The following is a 23,961-nucleotide window of genomic DNA, read 5'->3' on the forward strand; positions in this document are numbered from 1 at the left end:
TATTCTAATGCTAACCATGTCGAGTCACACTCGACATCCAAGTGCAAACGGTTAATACTTTTCCATATGAAGAGTCAATTACTGAGTCCACTTTTGACTCACGCATGATTTCCCTACCAACCTGTGATACACATCTGTCAATTACCAATTCCTTCATAAAGGCATGCATATATTTCAGGATACAATATTCTGTCATAATCTATTTTTTAATGATTGGAAAAGAGCAAGTAATTGATAATTATCCATACAGCAAAACATATAACATGACAATTATTCCTCTTAATGCATCATCAGGTAGGCCTTCCAGAACCACGCTGATTGGTGTCCATGACTGGATCTTTACTTCAACGAGAATGCTCCTAAGAAGTACAGCATTAACAATATTTATTGTGTTGGCTCTGGAGGTATAAGTTTTTATAACACTATACTTTTTATTTAAAATCTCAGTATTTTAAGTTTGAGTGCTGAAGGATTTTCCATGTTCATGTCACTTTATTGTAAGATGGATTTTCTGATATACTACAAATATGAATTCTGTTGAAGGTTTTCTAAGTTCAGGGCATTCACAGAATTTTAATGAGTATGAATTCTCTGGTGTCTAATATAGTGTGACTTCTGGCTAAAAGCTTTCCCACATTCACTACACTGATAAGGCTTTTCTCCAGTATGGATTCTCATATGTAGAGCAAGAGTTGAGAACTGAGAGAAGGCTTTTCCACATTCATTACAACCATAGGGCTTCTCACCTGTATGGCTTCTCATATGCACAGTAAGAGATGAGCTTTGACAGAAGGCTTTCCCACATACTTTACATTCATAAGGTTTATCGCCTGTGTGGATTCTCACATGTACAATAAGTGATGTAATTCGAGAGAAGGCTTTTCCACATTTATTACATTCATAGGGTTTCTCTCCTGTATGAATATTGTGATGTTTAATGAGGTATTGCTTCTGCCTAAAGATTGTTCCACATTCATTACATTTATAGGGTTTCTCTCCAATATGAATTTTCTCATGCTCAGTGAGATTTGATTTACCACTGAAGGCTTTCCCACATTCTTTACATACATAGGGTTTCTCTCCTGTATGACTTCTCTGGTGTCTAATGAGGCTTGATTTCTGGATGAAAGCTTTCCCACACCCTTTACATTCATAAGGTTTCTCTCCAGTATGTATTCTTTGATGGATAATGAGGTTTTCCTTCTGGCTAAAGGCTTTTCCACACTCATTACATTTAAAGGGTTTCTTTCCACTATGAATATTCTGATGTTTAATGAGGTATTGTTTCTGGCTAAAGGCCCTTCCACATTGATCACATATAAATGGTTTCTCCCCTGTATGAATTTTCTCATGCTCAATGAGATATGATTTGGCATTGAAGGCTTTCCCGCACTCCTTACATGCATGTGATTTGTTTTGAGAATGTCCTCTCTGGTGCTTAATAAGATCTGGCATCTGAATAGAAGCTCCTCCATTTTCATAAGGTTTCTCTTCAGTATGATGTTTCTGATGAGAAAGGAAGTTTCTCTTCTGGATAAAGGCCTTTTCACATTTACTGCATTTATATAGTTTCTTTCTTGTATGACTTCTCAAATGTAAAGTAAGGGATGAGACTTGAGAGAATACTTTACCACATTCATGACATTCATGCGATTTCTCTCTTGGGTGCATTTTCTTATGCTCTTTGAGGTTTTGCTTCAGGCTAAAGAATTTTCCACATTCATTACACTCACAAGGTTTCTCTCTAATGTGAATTTGATTATAGTGAAGGAGATCTGATTCAGTCTTAAGGGTCTTCAACATTGTTATCATGCAGATATTTTCTCCAATAAGACTTCTTTAGTATCTCTTGATGTGTCACATAGATGAAAGCTTTTCCACATTCACTAAATTCATATGTTTTCTCTCCAATATCAATTCTCAGATATCTAAGGAAGTTGAATTTATTATGGAAATCTTTTCACATTGATTATTCTGAGGTTAGGCAAAACAGGCATATCTTAAGAATCAATGTCTGTGACCAGAGGAAATGTTTTTCTGTTTCCTATGTTTTCTGAGTACTTCCTTAGCTGTATTTTCATGGAGAAGGATGAGACTTAACTCACAAGTCTTTCATGATGTGTCTTTATTTATAAATTTCCCAGGTCTCTTCTAAAAGGGGGTATAAAAAAATCATCATTGAAGAATTAATAACTATAAAATATTTAGTGCCTGGCATGTAGTTTACATCCAATAAAGCAGCTATTGCCATCATCAACATCAGTATCACTTGTCAATTTCTCCACATTAATAAAATTTAAAAATATGCTACTAGAAATAAACTCTATTTCAAACCTACCCTACATATAAATGAAAGCTCAAATACAAAGACAGTCATGGATGTATGTAGTTTAAACTGCTTTTAAATGTAACATTGCACACTTCATAAATTAGCAAAATAAGAGAAATATCTTTATGTGGCAGATGATAGGATGAAAGGACAAATATAAAATTGAAAGAACCTAGGGTGAAGAGATAAAAAAAATGAAATAGAAATATTATTAAAGAGGATGTATGGTTAAACAAGATACAGCTATGCCCTGTATAATGACATTTTGGTCAACGATGGACCGCATATATGACAGTGGTCCCATAGTTATATACAGTATATATAACCTAGGTGTATAATAGGCCATACCATGTAGGTTTGTGTAAATATAATCTATGATGTTTGCACAGTGATGAAACCGCCTGAAGCATTTCTCAGAATGTATATGTCCATCATTAAGTGGCGCATGACTGCATTTTTTTCCACACTTTCCCTCTACTCCACTAAAATGATAGTAAGGGGGTGAAAGGGAGCACATAATCATAAAAACTAAAAGGTTGAGGAGACATCAGGAGATGAAAAGTTTTAGGAAATTTTGAAAGGAAAAAAAATAAAGGACTGTAAATTAACTATAGAACTCAGTGGCTTAAGTGAAAAGCCAGCAGATGAGGATGACACTTAAAAGCAAGGTAATTTGTAATACAGCTGTCAACAGAAAGGCTTTATGGGTGAAGTGAAAGGTGAAGCTTAAATAAAATGATTATAAAAAGAGCAGTTGATGCACCCAACTCTCCTAGTTGGAAGAAAATGGGAATTTATTATCCAGACAAAGTATAATGGAGAGTCTCCAAATTTAGTAATGACAGGAAAAGTAGATGAGAGTACCATACACAAAAGAAGAGGATGAATAAAAGTTTATATACAGAAGAGGGTCCCAATCCCTTTCTACTACTGAACTCTAGAGGTGCTGATGGTTGCCAGGTGTCATATGACAAGAAGGTTCTTTGGTGAAAAAAAATGAGATCTTGGAGTCACATCAAGGAAACACATAGATATCTGACTTAATGCTGTACAGTGAAGCCCACCATCTCACAAGCTCACACTTGCACAGAGATTGCAATAATCTTTCTGGTCAGAATGTTCATCTTAATGTAGACCTGAAGATCACAAGAAATTTGATGAAAGCCATAGCATGAAAGGTAGATCAAAACAAAATCAAGGCAAGAAATAGAAGAGCGCACACATACAAATGATACAATACTATAACTAGTATCACAGAAACAAAGAGATTATATAGCAATATTAACAGAGTTCTATAAAGAAGTGCTTTTGGAAATAACATGCTGTTGATCTTAAAAGTTCAATAGATTCAGAAAAAAATTTCAGGAAATCTCCCGGAATTAAAAAAAAAAAAAGGAATAGCCTGGATGGCTCAGGGGTTGAGCATCAGCCTATGAATCAGGAGGTTGCTGAACAATTTCGGGTCACAGCAGATGCTGGGGTTGCAGGCTTGGTCCCCAGTGTGGGGTATGCAGGAGGCAGCCGATCAATGATTCTGTCTCATCATTAATGTTCCTCTCTCTCTCTCTCTCTCTCTCTCTCTCTCTCTCTCTCCCTCTCTCTTCCACTCTGAAATAAATAAAAAATATATATATATTTTTTAAAAAGCAAAGGAAGAATAGCAGGAAGGTGGGGAGAAATGAACAAAGAAAAGGAATAATGATTGAAAAATTAGTGTACTTACTTGTGGAGGAACCCAAGATTTTCAACATCTACTAAAGAAGTTCCAGAGGAAATATGAAGAAAAATAGATGCAGGAAATTTTATGAACCACATCTTTCATATTAACATGTTGGTAATATTTAAAATGAAATAAAATTAGGTAAAATAGTCATAGAAAATATGGAAATAAACACCAGTGAACACAGTTAAATTAGTGTGACTAACTCTGTAGTTTAGGAACTGTGGTTGAGGAAGGATGGAGCAAAATTAGCTATAATCTGCCCTAACCAGTTTGGCTCAGTGGATAGAGTGTCCGCCTGCGGACTCAAGGGTCCCAGGTTTGATTCCGGTCAAGGGCATGTACCTTGGTTGCAGGCACATCCCCAGTAGAGGGTGTGCAGGAGGCAGCTAATTGATGTTTCTCTCTCATCGATGTTTCTAACTCTATTCCTCTCCCTTCCTCTCTGTAAAAAATCAATAAAACATATATTTTTTAAAGTAGCTATAATCTTATTTGACCTTTAAAAATTTAAAAGCCATATTCATTATTCCTATAGAGATGGTCTTGAAGATTTGAGCCTTTCTAAAAAATTTTATTTATTGGTTTTAAAGAGAGAGAAAAGCAGAGAGAGAGAAAGAGAGAGGGAGAAAGAGAGAGAAACATCAACTCATTGCTCCACCCACTTATGCATTCATTGATTGATTCTTGTATGTGCTCCAACAAGGAATGAACCTGCACCTCTGCAAACAAGGATGACACTCCAAACAACTGAGCTACCCAGCCAGGGCTGACTTAAGCCTTTTAACTTAAACCAATCTATAATTGTAAAATAACTATAGACAGTGATCTTTATATCTAGTTGCAATAGAATTTCACTTGGGCTAAAAAGCAAAGTACACATATATTTAATACAAAAAAAGAAAATAGGCCAGAAAATAGCCCGTCTTTGCTTCCCTATCATGCTGTAGTGTTCTGATTATTGATGCTAGCATGTCTGGATACAGAAGCTGTCATTGCTATCAATTTCAGTTTTTACTTAGTTTTCTTCTCTGATTATGCCTGTTATCCAAGCACTTCTCTCTCTCTCTCTCTCTCTCTTTTTCCCTATGGGGAAGAAAGGGAGGAAGGGAGGTAGGCTAGCAAGATTGGGATGTGGAAGGTGTTACAGACTCCAAAGGTTTCCTTAAACCAGCGGTTGCCAACCTTTTGCACCTCACAGACCACCTGTTGGCGACCGCTGCTAGAGTATATTTGTCAGTAGTGGCTTTTTAGTTAAGGAAGGGAGTTGGGAAGGGCAGACTGCTAGAAACCTGGACTAAATAGTCAGAAGACAGATGTCTAAAGAACTTGCTATCAATGAACACAGGATAAGTACAGGCAAAGGGCCAGGTCCCAATGCTGTGTTCCTGCAGACTCTGAGCTACCCGATTCCTTTCCCTTTAAACAGAAAGGTTTCCTGAGCACCTGCACAAGCAGCAGGCGGTTCCATGTGTCCTTGCAGGGGTGGCACTACAAACAGGTACAGGGCACTTGCTGTAATAAATACAGTAGGTCCTCAACTTACTCGATAACAAAACTGATTTTACCATAGGCTAATTGATATAGGCAGGAGGTCAGTTCCTATACATCTCATCAACGTTATAACAAAGAGAAATGAAATTGAACAAATGTTAGTAGAGGACAAGCTAAGCCTTCCTCTACAGGTGTTGTGAGGATTATACTGGAGTTAACATGGTGCAAAGCACCTTCAAATGTGTCTGGCACAAAGTAAGTGCGATTTTAGGGCCAGTTATTATTTCATTCTTATTAACTAAAGGTTAGACTATAGCACCTCGCAGGCACAGTGCCGCCTGCGTGTGCTCACACTGAACGACTGATTAAAACCCCCGGATCTAGTGAGGGTGACAGGCCAAGAACTTTAGTGCAAAACACATTTTCCAACCGTGGGCCCCAAGGGAGGTTCGCGAAGGATCAAGTGCAAAGGAGGCTGAGGGCGGTCTGTTGCGGGAAGCAAAGGGGAGGACGGTGACCTCAGAGCTGTAGCCTGGCAGCTGAAGGCCTCGCAGGCCATTCCTCCCAGGATCCGGGCTGCAAAGGGGCAGACGCAAACCTGCAGGGAAAGCTCCCGAAGCCTGGACCGAAGCCTGGACCGGGTTTAGCAACGCCGCAGACCAATTGGGGGCGTCTGGCTTCCAGAACCGCCAGCCCCGCCCCCGCTGCTCATGGGAATCTCGGGAGAGCACCGGAGCCTGTGGAGGCCCATCCAGGCCCGGAGCGCGTCCAGCGCATATTCTCTTATAAAGAGCCCTTTTCATGTCCTCTCTCTAAATCCTTTCTCTTGTAATTGTTTTCCGTCCTCTAGCTTGAAAACATCAACTTTGTCCTGATCTATATCTCTCAAAATTGTATCCTCATTTTCTTATAAATCATTATAAGAAAAGACTCTGCTGTCTCTCATATCAATGCTATAATTTCCAAAACTATGAAAAAACACACAATATAAGTGTTAGAACTATTAAAATAAAAGAAAAGTGGTAAAATAGACTATCAAAATTAAAAACTAATGCCCTTTAAAAAACAAATCCGGCTGGCCGGTGTGGCTAGGTGGTTGAGCGTGGACCTATGAACCAGCAGGTCACGATTTGATTCCCAGTCAGGGCACATGCCTGGGTTACAGGCTCACTCCCCAGTAGGGGGCGTGCAGGAGGCAGCCAATCAATGATTCACTCTCATCATTCATATTTCTACCTCTCTCCCCCTCTCCTTCTCCCTTCCCCTCTGAAGTCAATAAAAATATATTTTAAACACACACACACACACACACACACACAGGGAATGCCACAGGCTGGGAGAAACTCATAAAGGGCTTGTATCCAAGATATATAGAATCCTTGAAACTCAATAATAAAAAGATAAACAATTTGTTTTTAAAATGGCAAAAGACTAGAATATACAGTCACAAAGATATATGAATGGCCAGTAAACACATTTAAAAAGTTTATCTTTACTGGTAATCAGAAAAAAAAAAGGATATTAAAACCCCAATGAGACACCATACACATCCTTTAAAATGCCTAAAGTTAAGAGAACTGCCAATCCAGGTGTGTTAGCGTGAAGTCACTGTAGCTTTCATACATTGTTGGTTGGAATGAAAAATGGTACAGCCACTTTGGAACACTATTTGGTAATATTTTATAAAGTTAAATATACATTTACTATTCTACCCAGCAATCCCACTCCTAGACCTTTATTCAAGAAAAATAAATATTACATATGTTCACAAAGACTAGTATGTGAATATTCATACTAGCATTATTCGTAATAATCAAAAATGAAAAAAATATCCAAATGCGTATCAACTGGTGAGTATATAAATTACGTCCATACTATGTAATGCTAATCAGTAATAAGAAGAAATGAAATATTAATATATAAAGCATGAATTAATCTCAAAATATAAGTCAAATATATTAAATGCAAAAGATTATACACTATATGACTATATTTATATTAAATGCTAGAAAAGGCAAAGCTATCCCATATAATAAAAGCCTAGGTGGCATCATGCCCTCGTGCAACATCGCCACAAGATGGCCACCACAAAATGGCTGCATGAACAGCGGTCAGGCCTGGGGGTCCTGCGGCTCTGCGTGGCGCAGAGGAGGCTGGTCCTGGTGTCTCCACCACCTCGCACAGAGGAGGCAGGTCCCAGCGGAGGAGGTGGGTCGTGGCAGGGAGGGCAGTTGTGGGCAATCAGGACGGCAAGGGAGGGCAGTTGTGGGCGATCAGGCCAGCAGGGGAAGGCAGTTGGGGGCCATCAGGCCAGCAGGGGAGGACAGTTGGGGGCCATGAGGCCCCAGCAGGGGAGGGCAGTTGGGGGTGATCAGGTCCCAGCAGGGGAGGGCAGTTGGGGGCGATCAGGCCCTGGCAGGGGAGGGCAGTTGGGGGGTCATCCAGGACAGTTGCAGGAGATCAGGCCAGCAGGGGAGGGCAGTTGTGGGCAATCAGGATGGCAGGGGAGGGCAGTTGTGGGCAATCAGGCCAGCAGGGGAGGACAGTTGGGGGTGATCAGGCCCCAGCAGGGGAGGGCAGTTGGAGGCGATCAGGCTGGCAGGGGAGGGCAGTTGTGGGTGATCAGGCCAGCAGGGGAGGGCAGCTGGGGGCAATCAGGCTGGCAGGGGAGCAGTTAGGTGTCAATCAGGCCAGCAGGGAAGCAGTTAGGGGGCGATCAGGCAGGCAGACAGGCGAGCGGTTAGGAGCCAACAGTCCCAGATTGGAGAGGGTGCAGGCTGGGTTGAGGGACAACCCCCGCCCAGTGCACGAATTTCATGCACTATTGTCCTCTAGTAGTGACATAAAGCTGATTAGTCTCACCAGGGATGGGGGAGGGGATGTCGTTCAACTGCCAAAGGGCACAAGAAATTGATGATAGAGCTGTTCTGTATCTTTTTTTTTTTTTAAATTGATTTCAGAGAGGAAGGTAGAGGGAGAGAGAGATAGAAACATTAATGATGAAAGAGAATCACTGATTGGCTGCCTCCTGCACAATCGGTGGACTGAGCCTGCAACCCAGGTATGTGCCCTGACTGGGAATTGAACCATGACCTCCTGTTTCATAGGTCCACACTCAACCACTGAGCCACGCTGGCCAAGCTCTTTTTTTTTTTTAATCCTCACCTGAAGATATGTTTACTGATTTGAGAGACAGAGACACAAAGTGAACAAGCGAGAGAAAAACACTGATGTGAGAGAAATATGGCTTAGTTGCCTTCTGTAAATGCCCCAACCAGGGATGGAACCTGCAAGCTAGGGATGTGCCCTGACTGGGAATTGAACCCACAACCTATTTGATGTATGGGACAATGCTCCAACCAACTGAGCCACCTGACTGTGGCTGGAACTGTTCTATATCTTGATTTTTGTGTGGGTTATATGATTCTATGATCATCCCTTGGTATTTCTATCCCCCACCCCATGGATACCAAAATCTATGGATAATAAGTAATATATAACTTACAGCTAATAATTTTTCCTTAAATAAAATGGCATAGTATTTGCATATAACATATGCATATCCTCCCATACACTTTAAATTGTCTCTAGATTATTATAATACCTAATACAATGTAAATAGTTGCTACACTGAATTGTTTAGGGAATAATGACAAGAAAAAAAGTCTGTACATGTTCATAGAGATGCAACCATTGTAAACCTAACCATAGACATACTTCAAACATGTTGCAGGTTCAGTTCCAGACCACCACAATAAAGTAAATATCACAACAAAGCTAGGCACACAAGTTGTTTCCCAGTGCATATAAAAGTTATACTTACACTATACTGTAGTCCAGCAATTTTCAACCTTTTTCATCTCATGGCACAAATAAACTAATTATGAAAATTCTGCAGCACACTAAAAATATATTTTGCATATATAATATATTTGACTAAAAAAATAAGTATAATTTTGACTCATTCACACCGGATGGCTTGGCTGTTGTGTTGGCTGTTGTCATATTTTTATTTGACAATCTAAGGGAAAAGACATCAGTGCCCCTGACTAAAGAGTCAGGTATAGCATGTTTTAAAAATTCTTGTGGTATACCAGTGTGCCTCTTATGGCATACCGGTTAAAAATTGCTGCTGTAAAAAATAAAAATAAAAATAAAAATTGCTGCTGTAGTCTATTAGATGTACTAAAGCATTATGTGTAAACAAAATGTACATAATTAAAAAATACTTTATTGCTAAAAAATGCTAACTATTATATGAGCCTGTTGGAAAAACGATTATGATAGATTTGCTCAATACAGAGTTGCCACAAACCTTTAATTTGTAGAAGTTGCATTATGTACAAAGTGCAATAAAGCAAAGCACAATAAACATATACTATGCATACCTCACACATATGCAACAATATATTTTTTACCAAATATTTTTGATTCAAGGTTGGTTGAATCCTTGGATGTAGAACCCAAATATGAAGAGCCAACTGTATACAATTATCAAAATTTATCATATAATATACTTAAAGAGGATGACTTTTATTTTATGTAAGTTTACCTCAATAAAGCTGAAAAATAAATATTTCTACTGAAGCTCTATAACAATTATAAATTATTTAATTATCTTGTTTGTTCTAAAGACTGCAGGCTAGAAAGATAAAATACTAGCTTTTCTGCTAATGAGCTTCAATGTATGTCTTAGACATCAATGTGAAAAATACAAATAAGAAAGTATTTACTTAGAATCCAAGTTGCTTGTAAACTACAGCATGGGATGGAAGTACAGATTTTGGAAGGCTGAGAGCGATAAGAGATATTTTAATAAAAATGAAGCTCAAGATAAACAATGGACAGAACTTTGATAGATGGATCACTGCAAAAAGGCAAAGATGCAAAGAATTGCATATATAGGGTATCCAAAAATATGTACACACAAACTTTGAATAATTATAAAGGCAGTGTTTATTAAAATACATTTCATTTTCAAAATTGAGCTATCAGCTGTTAAAGTGTGTATACATTTTTTGGGGGAATACTCTGTATAAAGTTTACATAGGTTTTGCTATATAAATGTTAAACTTTATCATGCCTCAAAAATACCTGGAGAGCTTGTTAACTACAGATTTATAAACACTGCCTTTATAATTATTCAAAGTGTGTGTACACATTTTTTGGGACACCCTATATACATATGTGAATATATTAAAAAATAGGAAAATAAGAATTTATACTAATATATAACTTACAGCTAATCAGTTTATTCTGTATCTTGAAAATAGATAGTACCAGTAAACCATCTTTTCAAATGCTTAAAGAACAAGTCTCAAAATTGGCCTATATAACAGTAATATAAAACTTTAAATATTCCAAAGGGACAAAAAAAATATTGACTAAAAACAACAAAAAAGTAACAACTAAAAAACACACCCTAAAGTAGGAAAACAAAAATCTTTCATTTGTAAATTTCAAAATTTACTGGTTTGAACAAACACTTTGGTCAAAGAGAAAATTTAAATAAACTGCAGAATATTCAGAAATATTAGTCAGAAAATTGTATATCAAAATCCACAGAACACATTTGAAAAATGCTTGTTGAAGTTTTAGTGCTTACATTATTTTTAAAAGACATAAAATAATAAAGTAAGCATTCAGGTTAAGGAATAATCAAAACAGACACGTTAGTAAAGAAAAATTATTGTATTATAAACAAACAAAACAGAAATAATAATAAAGTTGTGAGTTGATTATTAGGAAAAACTAAAAGGGAATTAAAGCACAACTACAAAAATAAAAAATGACTATTTGGAAATAGTCATAGATAGAAAATAAGGATTTTCTTATTTTAGTAATAAGAAAATAAAGTCGAGATTATTTTGCTCAACCCTATGCAAATAAATTTGAAAATCTAGCAAATACAACCTATGAAAACTGAAACCAGAAAAGACAAAACCTAAACAGAAAAATAAACACAAGGGGAAAAAGAGAGAGACTTGTTAAGATGTTTCATAATCGTAAAGCCCACAGATTTTTCAAAACTTTTAACAAATTACGGCAATACTATTTATTTAAAAATTTCCAACTCTGTAATTCATTAAATTTGCAAAAGCATGTCTGAGACTTAAGCTACTAAATTCCTAGTAAGCCAAAAGAAAAAAGAAATTATATCTCATTCATAATTAAAGCCCCTCATATTTTTATAGGACTTATGTCAACATCCTTCACACATACTTAACAAAATTGAATTTTTCATACTATAAAATGACAGTCCTGAACTGAACTAGTAAACAACCTCTGAATACCAGGCAACAAAACAGTCCTTTCATATATATATATATATATATATATATATATATATATATATCTTTATTGATTTCAGAAAGGAAGGGAGAGGGAGAGATAGAAACATCAATGATGAGAGAGAATCATTGATCAGCTGCCTCCTCCACACCACCTACTGGGCATCAAGCTCAAAGCCTGGGCATATGCTCTTGGCCGGAATCGAACCTGGGACCCTTCAGTCCGCAGGCCTACACTCTAGCCACTAAGCCAAACCGGCTAGGGCCAAAATGGTCCTTTCAACAAAATTTATCTGTGGTTTAAAAAATATTTTCAAAATATAAATCAAAATTCTCTAATGTCAAGCAAACTACTTTTGTGCTATAATCCCTGAGTTGAGTAGTTGAACAGAGATTCTACGATCTACCAAGTCTAAAATATTTACTACCTGGCTTTTTATAGAAAGTTTACTGACCCCCTGCCCTAGAGTGGTAATTCCTTCTTTTACCTGATTAGAATTAGGATGTATTGTTGCTCCAGCTCCAACCACAACTAAATAGCCAACTTGCAAGAAATATGGATCCTTGCCCAGCTAGTGTGGCTCAGTGGTTGAGTGTTGACCCATGAACCAAGAGGTCGCCGGTTTGATTCCTGGTCAGGCCACATGCCTGGGTTGCTGGCTCCAACCCTAGTGAGGGATGTACAGGAGGCAGTTGACTGATGTTTCTCTCTCATCAATGTTGCTCTCTCTCTCTCTCTATCCCTCTCCCTTGTTCTCTTTCTAAAAATCAATAAAAGCATATTTAAAAAAAAAAGAAAGAAATATGGATCCTTAAAGGACCACCACAAAGACCAAAGCTACCATGAAATTTACTACTCACCACATAACTGTTATGTGACCAAAAAAGGAACTGGAAGTTATTGTTGAGGATCAAAGCAGCATCCCAGATTTCAGGCTGAGTCTTTAGGACTGTCAGGTTTTAAAGGGTAAGAAAAGTGCAGCTCCTGGGGAATGCAAAAGAAAACTTGTTTATGAAAAAAGAACAAAGTGATGATGACCCTTTAGCTTAGAAGCTAGAGCATACACATACATATGAGCACATGGAAAAAAATATTTGTACTTTGCATCTCAGGCCAAACCCATCATACAATTTAAAGGCTGCACTTTCAGAAATGGGACACAGAAAGTAACTTATTTTCATAATTTAGTTTAAACAGAGAAACTCTAAGACTGAGTTCCCAGAGTTCTCCAGAATCACAACCCATACAGGTAGTTTTAAGTAGGTGTCACTTATGGCCTTGCTCCTTATTGAACAGCTACAGATTTGAATATAATTTTGAATATAACAACACTTTTTTCATAAATGTGAAGTCACGAACCTTGAGTGATATGAATAAAATACAAAGGAAGTTATTCTGGTATTGTTCATGGCTCAGAGTTCTTAAATTTTTAGAAGCCTAATATTTTACCTAGGTTATGCAATTCTAGAAGTTAAATATTGTAAGTGTCCTACAATTATATGGTCATTCATGGATTTAGCAAATACACGTTTTTATCATTTATTGTGATAAGTAGACCAGGGTCTCCAATTTTTAATAGGATGTGTCAGATAAAAGGGTCAAACTTACTCAGAAGCCCTTCCATTACTCAGAGGTAAGAGGCTTGGCATCTGGTTGGATAGTGCTGTGCACTGATGAAACAGGTAATACAGAAGGGATAATGGATAGAGGCACACTGTAGGAGGAAAGAAATATCAGTATGACATTTTGAACATAAAAGAATTTGAAGTTCCTGTGTAACCTTCAGGTGGGCTGTCCATTGAGCAGTTGGATATATAGATGAGGAGCTTAGGACAAACCTCAAATAAGAGTGGACACTTGCTATTCATTTGTCAGCTAAGGCCAAAAATGGAATGCTATTGCTCATAGAGTTCTTTGATGATCAAAGTCAGAAACTCAGTTATGCTAATAGTTAACGGATAAACAGAAACATAAATCACTAATGGATGCTGCATCTCCCTACCCAACAACTATTTTTATTTTCTGTGTAAACCTCCAAAGTTTCTTTATGCAACTACAAATATACATTCTTATCTCCATTTACTCAAAAAAAGTAGTATATTACACCAAACATTGTGTATTTTGCTTCACATAAGAGAATACATTGCAGACTTTTAAATCTATCTAAAATATGATATTTCCATTTGTTCAAATCTTCTTTTAGGTACTTCATTAACATTAAAAACAATCTAAATATAGGTTTTAAACAGTTCTTATTTATCCCTAGGTATTTTATCTAATTTGTTGCTTTTGTAAATGAAGTTCCATCTTTTCTATAACTATTTTTTGTATATATCAAAGCTATTATTTTGTATATGAATTTTTGAATGACCAATTAAAGCAATTGTATTACTTTATTTTTTCATTTTGTTGAAAAATATGTTGCATGATAAAATGCTGGAAGAAAGCGTCTTTGTAGATAGAAGAAAATTGTTTCACTACATTTACAAAGCCATTTGTCTGGAGCAGGGGTCCTCAAACTTTTTAAACAGGGGCCAGTTCACTGTCTCTCAGACCGTTGGAGGACCGGACTATAGTTTAAAGAAAAAACTATGAACAAATTCCTATGCACACTGCTAAGTCAGCTGCTAAGCAGGACAGGCAGTGGCGGCAAAAACACCCGGCGGGCCGGATAAATGTCCTCGGCGGGCCGCATGTGGCCCGTGGGCCGTAGTTTGAGGACCCCTGGTCTGGGGAAAACCTGGTCAAATAGTCAGATTGCCATGCTCATTCACAAAACAGACTTTTAACAGTTTACTTTGTGGACGAAAAGGGGCCACACGCTAACCTGACTAGCTCAGGGAAGGCCTGCATGGTGGGCTTGCAAACTCATCGAGATCTAAAGAACCACAAAGGATGGTCTGAAATTATAACTTCTTAAACTAAAAGTAGTTTATGGTGGGTAGTCATATCCTAGGCCGGTATCTTCCCTGACAAAGGTTAATCTTTACTTTAACTGAGCCCATTGTCTTTCTGCATTTATAATAATACTAGAGGCCTGCTGCACAAATTCGTGCACGGGTGGGGTCCCTCTGGGTGGTCTACAGGGATCAGGCCAAAACCTGCAGTCTAATGCTGCCTGTAGCTCCTACCTGCCACTCCCACTCATCCCGGCCCCACTGTGCCTGCCGTGGGCTTGCGCCCAATCAGTCCCGATAGGGAGAGGCTCACACTGCCACAGCAGCACTAACCAGCCATGAGCCCAGTGTCTGCAGGATCAGGCTGAAACCAGCTCTCTAACACCCCGAGGGGTCCCGGATTGTGAGAGGGCACAGGCCAGGCTGAGGGACCCCACCGGTGCATGACTGGGCCAGGGAGGGCTCCAGGGTGTGTCTGGCCCATCTCGCTCAGTCCTGATTGGCAGACCCCAGCATCAAGCTAACCTACCTGTTGGAGCATCTGCCCCCTGGTGCACATCATAGTGACTGGTCAATCGGTCAACTGTCTGCCCCCTGGTGGGCAGTGCATGTCATAGTGAGGAGTTGAGCAGCCTTAGCATATCATTAGCATATTACGCTTTGATCGGTTGTTCAGCTATTTGGTCTATTTGCATATTACCCTTTTATTATATAGGATCTCTTTAGAATGTTAAAGTAGTTTTCCTTTTTTCTAGACCCCTCAAAGCACAGACACTGCTCTGGGAAAACCACAAATCTCATTGTTACCGAGTTAATTGACTGTTAACTATCCACCCACCTCAGTAAAATAAGTATGTGTATCATTTTACTTTTTATCCAATCCCAGATGTTTCCCCACTTTGCTTTCTCCTGCCTCCCTAATCTATCACCAATGGATTTCACGTAACCCACTTACATCTCTTTTTTTTTTTTTAATTTCTTTATTGATTAAGGTGTCACATATTTGTCCTCATCCCCCCATTCCCATCCCCCCCCTCCCAACACATGCCCCAACCCCCCGCTGAACTTAACCGTTGGATAGGCTCATATGCATGCATACAAGTCCTTTGGTTGAGCTCTCCCCCTCCCCCCACCCTCCCCTATCCTCCCTCTGAGGCCCGATAGTCCGATCGATGCCGCCTTGCTTCTGGTTCTGTTCTTGTTCCTCAGTCTATGTTGTTCATCATTTCCCCTAGATGAGCGAGATCATATTACATCTCCTTTTTTGATTGTAATGTATAAAACAGGGTGCAAAACTGCCATTTTCAGGAGCATTATCTCAGTCCATTGAGATTCTGCTTCCCGACAACTGTCAATAGTTTGGCTCAAATAAACTCACAAAAATTCCTCACAGGTTTGAATGTTACTTATGTTAACAACCTGATTTCTGTGCACCAAAGACAGAACAACTTGCTTCCTAATTCTGAGCTGTCTGTACAAGTGTAAATGACCAATTAAAGCTATTCCTTAGTCCAGAGCTTCTCAAAGCACACTCACCAAAGCTCCTTCAAAGAATTAAGAAAAGTCAGTAAAAAGTTGTTCGGGAATCTTTCCTCTTAAAAGCAAATTAATGCTGATTTCGTTTCTACACCACAATGAGCTTGCTTTATGTAAAATTTCTTTAAAAATTACTTATCGCTCAATTGCTTAGCCTTTTTCTTATCTTTCAGAAAAACGGATGCTCCAGAAAGATGCATCCTTGCAGTCATTATTTTAGAAATGGGAAAAGTGAGGTTTAGAGGTTATTACCACACAAAACTCACATGCCATTCATCCTCACAAACTTGGAACTACACACTGTCTCACACAAGTTGTAACTACAACCCCCTCACACCCCTGTACACCTTTGGTCACCCACCCGCGAGTCCTCCCTTTTCCTCTAGTACCCCTATATCTCCAGATAAGCTTTGAACCCTACAGGTCACAGTATGCAATCCCGCCTCCTACCCCCCCCCCCCCCCCCCCCCCGCCCCGTCTCCCCAGTCCCGTCGCAGACACCGCGAATGTTCCCTTACAGCCTCCCAGCCGGATACTGAGCCCAGAAATTCAGGTCCCACAGCCAGATTTGCGTTTGACGGAACCAAAAGCAAACTCACCAGCAAACAAAGACTACGATGGCGAGCCGGAAAGTCTGCGCCTGCGCTTTCCTTGGGCTCCCAGAGGCCTCCCGGGCTCCGCGGAGCAGGGGCTCAGGATGGGATGGAAAACTGTAGATACTGGCCCGGCTTCCACTTTTCTGACTGTGGACTACATTTCCCAGAAGGTTCAGAGGCCGGAGACTCGGAACGCAACGCTGTGTTAACTGCACCTCTGGGAGAGGCGGTGTTGTGCCTGGTGAGCGCGGCTCCACGGTCCTAGCACGCAGGGCTGTCCCCCAGTCGGAGCCACAGTGCGAGGAGCCGGCGGGACGCGGGTCTGTGCTCCTGGCCCGACTTAAGCCGGGCGCCACCAAGTTTAGGGCGAGGGCTCCGCTGAACTAAATCTCCCCGAGCGCGCCCCGCCTGCCGCCCCGCCCGGCCGGCAGGTGGACTATTGGGGGGGAGCTGTCCTCAGTAGCCTCAGTGGTTGGGCCTTGTGGCTAATAGGATTCGGGAGGAGACAGGTGAAAAGTACAGAGTCAGGGACAGTGACTGAGTATTGTTTGCTCGGGCAGGACGGTCTGAGAAGGGTTAATTGTGAAATTTTGTGTGAGGCCGTGTGTCCCAATGATGTGTTTGTGATTTTATATGATTCTGTGTGTGCGGAGGCGAGGAACTTTGGTGTGGCTGTGAGTCCACACAGTATGATTGTTAAGGTTGGACGGTCTGTAACTGTGTGCGGGTGTGGGTTACCTGCGGCTGTGTCCCTGAGGTGGGTGTGTGACTGTGACTAGGTGACCATGTCTTCCTCTTTGTGTAGGTATCCAGAGCTTTGTGGCTGTTCTTTGGTGACGGATGCCCTGTGGGGATTGTGACTCGGCTGTACTATGTGGGGAGGGGAGAGAGGGTGTTTGTGACTGAAGGTGTTACTGTGTGTCTGATGGTGGGCGTGTGACTGTGCAGCAGTGTATGTGTGGATTTGGGAAGACTGTTCATTTGTGTTGTAGACTGTGTGTCACATAGTCATATGTGGGAGCACAGGAGGGCTCTGCCCCTGGCCAGTAAAGACTATGACACAGGAGTTGAATTCGAAGCCCTAGTCTCCTCTGATAGCACTCCCCTGGTCTGGGAAGGGAAAGCAGAGCATCTGGGTCTCAAAAAAGGTCTGTTGTCTCGCTCCCCATCTCTATCCTCCCAGTGAGTTCAGAGGAGGAGGAAATAATAGTTGTGACGACTAAAAGTTATACAGTATTTAAGCCCCACCCGTGTGGCTCAGTGATTGAGCCTCGACCTATTAACCAGGAGGCCAGCGTTGGATTTGAGCCAGATTCTGGCTGGATTCCCAGTAAGGGATGCAGGAAGCAGTGGATAAATGACTCTCTCATCACTGGTGTTTCTCTCCCTCTCCTTTCCTCTCTGAAATCAATAAAAACATATTTTAAAAACAGATATAACATTAAAAATAAGTCATATTCAAGATGCTTTGGAATTTTTTGTTTCCAAAGTACTTTATTTTTTTCAGCACATGATTTTCTTTATTGGCAAACGCCTAACAAAGACATCAAGTGACCTGGAACCTACTATATTTCTCTTTGGAAATAGCTTCCTTGCACTCCCTAATTTTCTCTTAGTAATCTAGCAAATTATTCAGATTATTTTATGGGCTGAGTATTTTGGTTTTACATGTATCCACAAATATAAAAATGTAGATACATATACACATTTCTGCATACATACATTTTTATTATATTTTCATTTAAGTGATATTGTAACATCCCACATAATTAAAAGATCTTTGTGAATACTTTTTAATCTTCAACTGAGGACATGTTTTTTATTGATTTGAGAGAAAGAGGGAGAGAGAGACATCAATGTGAGAGAGAAACATCAATCAGTTGCCTCTTGCATGCACCCCACACGGGGACCAAACCCACAACCTGAGCATGTGCCCTGACTGGGAATCAAACTTGCGACCTTCTGGTGTATTGAATGATACTCCAACTCAGCCACACCGGCCAGGATGAGGGTATTTTTACTATTAGATACTGTTAGTTGTTTTGTCTCTTTTTAAGGAGACTATTTATTTATTTTAATCCTCACCCAAGGATATTTTTCCATTGATTTTTAGAGAGAGTGGAAGAGAGAGAGAAAGATGGAAATATCAATGTGAGAGAAACATCAGTTGGTTGTCTCCTGCACACGCCCTGACCAGGGCCTGGCCCCGGGAGGAGCCTGCAACTGAAGTACATGCCCTTGACTGGAATCAGACCTAGGACCCTTTGGTCTGCAGGCCGATGCTCTATCCACTGAGCCAAACCAGCTAGGGCGTTTCTCTCCTTAAAAAAAACCACAAACTATTGGAGTGACAGTGGTTAATAAGTACATAGGTTTCAAGTGTACATTTCTATGATCTTTATATTGCACTGTGTGCCCACCACCCAGTCAAATCATTTTACATCACCATGTTTGATCCCTTTTCCCTTTACTACCCTTCCATCTCCCTTCCCTCTGGTAACCACCATACTATTGTCTGTGTCTATGAGTTTCTGTTTGTTTTCCTTGTTTATTTATTTGTTGCTTTCAGTTTTAGATCCCAAATATTAGTGAAATCATATGAGTCTTAATTTTTTTTTACTTATTTGGCTTAGCATGATTCTCAAGCTCCATCCATGTTGTTGCAAATGGCAGTATTTCATTTTATAGCTGAGTAGTGTTAACATAAAAACATTCAAACCTGTAAAGAATTTTTGTGAGTTTATTTGAGCCAAACTATCAACATATGCCAGGAAGCAGAACCTCAACAAATTGAGATAATGCTCCAGAGAATGGCAGGTTACATCTACACTGAGTGGCCAGATTATTATGATGAGTGGCCAGATTATTATGATCTCTGAACGCATAATAATCTGGCCACTCAGTGTATGTGTGTGTGTGTGTGTGTGTGTGTGTATCAAACACACACACACACACACACACATATATGAGGGGCCTGGTGCATGAATTCGTGCATGGGTAGAGTCCAGCCAGCCTGGCCAGGGGGAGGGGACATGGGCAGTTGGCCCGCCTGCCTGCTGGTAGATCTCCTGGTCAAGGGGACAATTTGCATATTAGCCTTTTATTATATAGGATATACACTGAGTGGCCATATTATTATGTGTTCAGAGATCATAATAATCTGGCCACTCAGTGTATATTTACACATTGCAATCAAAGGAAAGGACATAAAAATGCGGAGACAAAGAAACAGGTCACAAATGAAAGAAATGGAGGAAAGCAAATGACTGGATATAGAGTTCAAAACCACAGTTATAAGTTTTCAAGAATTTCCTAGAAAAGGCCAATAAATTTAGCGAGACCCTCAAGGATATGAAAAAGGACCAACTAGAAATTAAACATACACTGACTGAAATAAAAAATATTATACAGAGACCCAACAGCAGTCTAGAGGAATGCAATAATCAAGTCAAAGATTTAAAATACGAAGAAGCAAAGAATACTCAACCGGAAAAGAAAAAAGAATCCAAAAATTTGAAGCCTCTGAGTGTAAGAAGCCTCTGAGACAACTTCAAGTGTACCAACATCAGACTTATGGGGGTTCCAGAAGAAGAGAGAGAGCAAGATACTAAAAACCTATTTGAAGAAATAATGACTGAAAACTTCCCCCACCTGGTGAAAGAAATAGACTTACAAGTCCAAAAAGTGCACAGAACCCCAAACAAAAGGAATCCAAAGAGGACCACACCAAGACACATCATAATTAAAATGTCAAGAGCAAAAGACAAAGAGAGTATATTAAAAGCAGCAAGAGCAAAACGGTTAATTACCTACACGGGTGCACCCATATGACTGTCAGCTGATTTCTCAACAGAAACTATGCAGGCCAGACGGGAGTGGCAAGAAATATTCAAAGTGATGAATAGCAAGAACCTACAACCAAGATTACTCTACCCAGCAAAGTTATCATTCAGAATTGAAGGTCAGATAAAGAGCTTCACAGATAAGAAAAAGCTAAAGGAGTTCATTAACACCAAACCAGTATTATATGAAATGCTGAAAGGTATTCTTTAAGAAGAGGAAGCAGAAGAAAAAAGTAAAGATAAAAATTATGAACAACAAATACATATCTATCAAAAAGTGAATCAAGTGAATTAAAAATCTGAGGAACAGAATAAACTGGTAGAATATAATAGAATCAGGGGCATAGAAAGGGAGTGGACTGATAATTCTCAGGGAGAAAGGGGTGTGGGGAGTGCAGGAAGAGACTGGACAAAAATCGTATACCTATGGATGAGGATAGTGGGGGAGAGGTAAGGGCAGAGGGTGGGATGGGAACTGGGTGGAGGGGAGCTATGGGGGGGAGAAGGGGGAAGGAGAAACAATTGTAATAATCTGAACAATAAAGATTTATTAAATTTTAAAAAATAATAAATCTCTGGTAAAGATACCCAGGGTTGATAAATCTGAATTTTACATGTCATATTGTAAGCATCAAGTAACACCACAAACATTTTTTAAAAAGAAAGTTTATTGGTCTTTAAATGGCTCAAATTGCAAATAAAACAACTGGGTAGTGGCATAAAAAAAAAAGAGAACAATAATACACACTCTTAAGTTTTATCTTTTCATTTAAAGAGCAGTAGTCCTGCACATGAATCTGTCCACCAGTAGTTCACCAGTAGCTCGCTGCTATCCTCCGTAGCTCTCTGCCTGCTGTCCTGCCCTCCTGTAGCTCCCTCTGTCTCCCTGTCCCCACTCATAGCTTGATGCCCTGCCCCCTCCTGTAGCTCTCTGCTGCCTGCTTGTAGCTCCCTGACCCACCGTCCTACTGATCTGTGATCTGGTCATTACAAGGCCGGTTGTTATGCTTCACGGAGTAACGACCATTTGCATATTACATCTTTATTATATAGGATGTAATTCCTTTATCATTTTTGATGCCTGCCGCCTTTCCTTTTGTATGGGTATGGTGGTTTCTTTTTAAAAACTTTTTATTTAGACTCCCTGAGAATGCTACAGCATAACCAGAGGCTGAGGGCCCTTCCTCCCAGCCAGGGACCAGATTTACAGCTAAAATACTGTGCAATCAACGTGTAAAACCAGGTGAAGTACAGCTGATTGGACATATCCTATCTAAGGAGCACCAAAGAAAGCACATAGAGACTGGTGAAAGGGGGAGGGGTTTGAGGAGAGGGGAGGCCCCCTGGAGCAGGTGCAGCAGGACTCAGCCTTAGAGATATCAGATGCAAACTGCCCTTCCTTTGGGAGTATGGAGTCTCAGTTCCATGTAGGGATCCTAAACCCAGAGCAGCAGATATGGGGAAATCCCACATAGCATTAGGTAGAGGGAACAAGGGGAATTCTGTCTGACTGGGAGACTGGGACCATACCTTTCCAGGGCAGAAGGGCTCCTTTTTGTTAGCAGTGCCAGCTTGAGAAATTTGCAGGGACTCTGACTGCTGAAAAGGCTGCTCTGTGGTGTTTGGGTCCAGCAGAGTTGTCTGCAGGCTACATCCAGCAGTGACTTTGAGGGACCCTCTTCTTTCTTGAAAGGCATTAGGTAGAACCCCAGTCAGTGACCAACCTGTTTGGCGTGGGGAAGGGCAAAAGGACCCACCTCAAATGCTGGGTGAGGCTGCTCCCTTCTGCTGAATTGGCTGCAAAAGGTAGCAGCACAGTTGGGGGATTTTTGACCCACACTGAGGAGAGTTGAGAGCACCAATTGAGCTGAGAATTTTGGCTCTCACTTAGTGAACACCAGCTGTGTGGAGAGATCATAGTCCTGGGACAGCCTAACTTTCTAAACACTCTGGCTTGGACTGATGGTGTGAGGGCATTGGTTCCATGCAGTGCTTGGATTGTTGGGCTGTATCCCCCAGGAGGCTCCTATTGGGGATACAGCTGGAAGAATGCTGGGTTCTTTGACTGCATGGTGGGGAGGCTGATGTGAGTTCCCTGTGAGTTCCTACAGGCAGCCCCGGAAGGAGAAGTAGAGCCTGTCTCCCCTCCTGCAGGCCATAAACACCACTCTTAACAAAAGACTGGTTGTTTCAGCTCTGTGAAGTCCTGGATACCCATGCTAGGTGCAGCTCTGTGGGGAATGAGAGAGAAGCTCAGAGCAGGACATTGCAAATGTGAGACCCTCAGAGGCTATTTTCTTGGAACTGAAAAAAGTGCTTGGCCCCCTCCTCAGGGAGGGGCCTGCAACATCCTCAACCAGAGACTATTTTTCCCCCTCCTTTTGGGAAATGCGTAGGAAAGAGACTCTTTTTAAACACACACACACACACACACACACACATATTTTTTAATTGATTTTAGAGAGGAAGGGAGAAGGAGAGAGCGATAGAAACATCAATGATGAAAAAGAATCAAATGATTGGGGATGGCGACTAGCAAGAAGGTAGGGAGGGAGAGAGTGTGAGAAAGCGATAGAGGAGTGTGTGGACGTGTGTGGTGTGTGTGTGAGAGAGATAGGGACAGTCGGATCCTGCGGGTCTTCCAGGGGGTTGCCAAACCAGGCAGTCTTGGAAGGTGAAACCCCGCTGACACCACAAACAAGCAGGGAGGACACATCATAATTACAATGGCAAATGTTAACAACAAAGAAAGAATCTTAAAGGCTGCAAGAGAGAGACAGAGAGTTACTTACAAAGGCCCCCGATCAGATTATCCAATTATTTCTCAACAGAAACACATCAAGCTAGAAGGGAATGGAAGGAAGTATACAAAGTGACGCAAAGCAAAGGACTGAATCCAATAAGGCTTTATCCAGGAAGACTATCAATCAAAATTGAAGGGGAAATCAGGAGCTTCACAGACGAAAAAGGCTAAGGGAATTTATCACTACCAAGCCAGCAAAGCAAGAAATGCTAAAGGGAATGCTGTAAAAAGAAGAAATAGAAAGGGAGGAAGGAACACAGGCATAAAGTACAGAAATGGCTACAAACAAGTACCTATCTACACTAATAAAAGAGAAATATGCAAATTGACCATACCTCCGCGATGCCCACCAGTCAATCGGGAGTGAGTATGCAAATTAACCCAACAAATATGGTGGGTTAATTTGCATATGCAGATGCAGAGCGAAGATTGAAGCTTCCAGCCTGAGCAAAG

General features: G+C 40.5%; 1 protein-coding gene across 1 annotated transcript in view; it reads right to left on the bottom strand.

Annotated features, from left to right (window-relative positions):
- The window catches only part of ZNF566 (zinc finger protein 566), an 87,614-nt gene that overhangs the window by 56,028 nt on the left and 7,625 nt on the right, over positions 1–23,961 (bottom strand). The window contains exons 2-3 of the mRNA XM_054711260.1: positions 13,443–13,548; positions 12,695–12,818 (exon numbers count right to left, since the gene is read on the bottom strand). Coding sequence (XP_054567235.1) covers positions 12,695–12,699 — 5 coding nt within the window. The 5' untranslated portion in view covers positions 12,700–12,818; positions 13,443–13,548. The remainder of the gene's footprint in view (positions 1–12,694; positions 12,819–13,442; positions 13,549–23,961) is intronic.

Source organism: Eptesicus fuscus, chromosome 21 (genome assembly GCF_027574615.1).
Source record: "Eptesicus fuscus isolate TK198812 chromosome 21, DD_ASM_mEF_20220401, whole genome shotgun sequence".
In the NCBI taxonomy this organism is placed as follows: domain Eukaryota; kingdom Metazoa; phylum Chordata; class Mammalia; order Chiroptera; family Vespertilionidae; genus Eptesicus; species Eptesicus fuscus.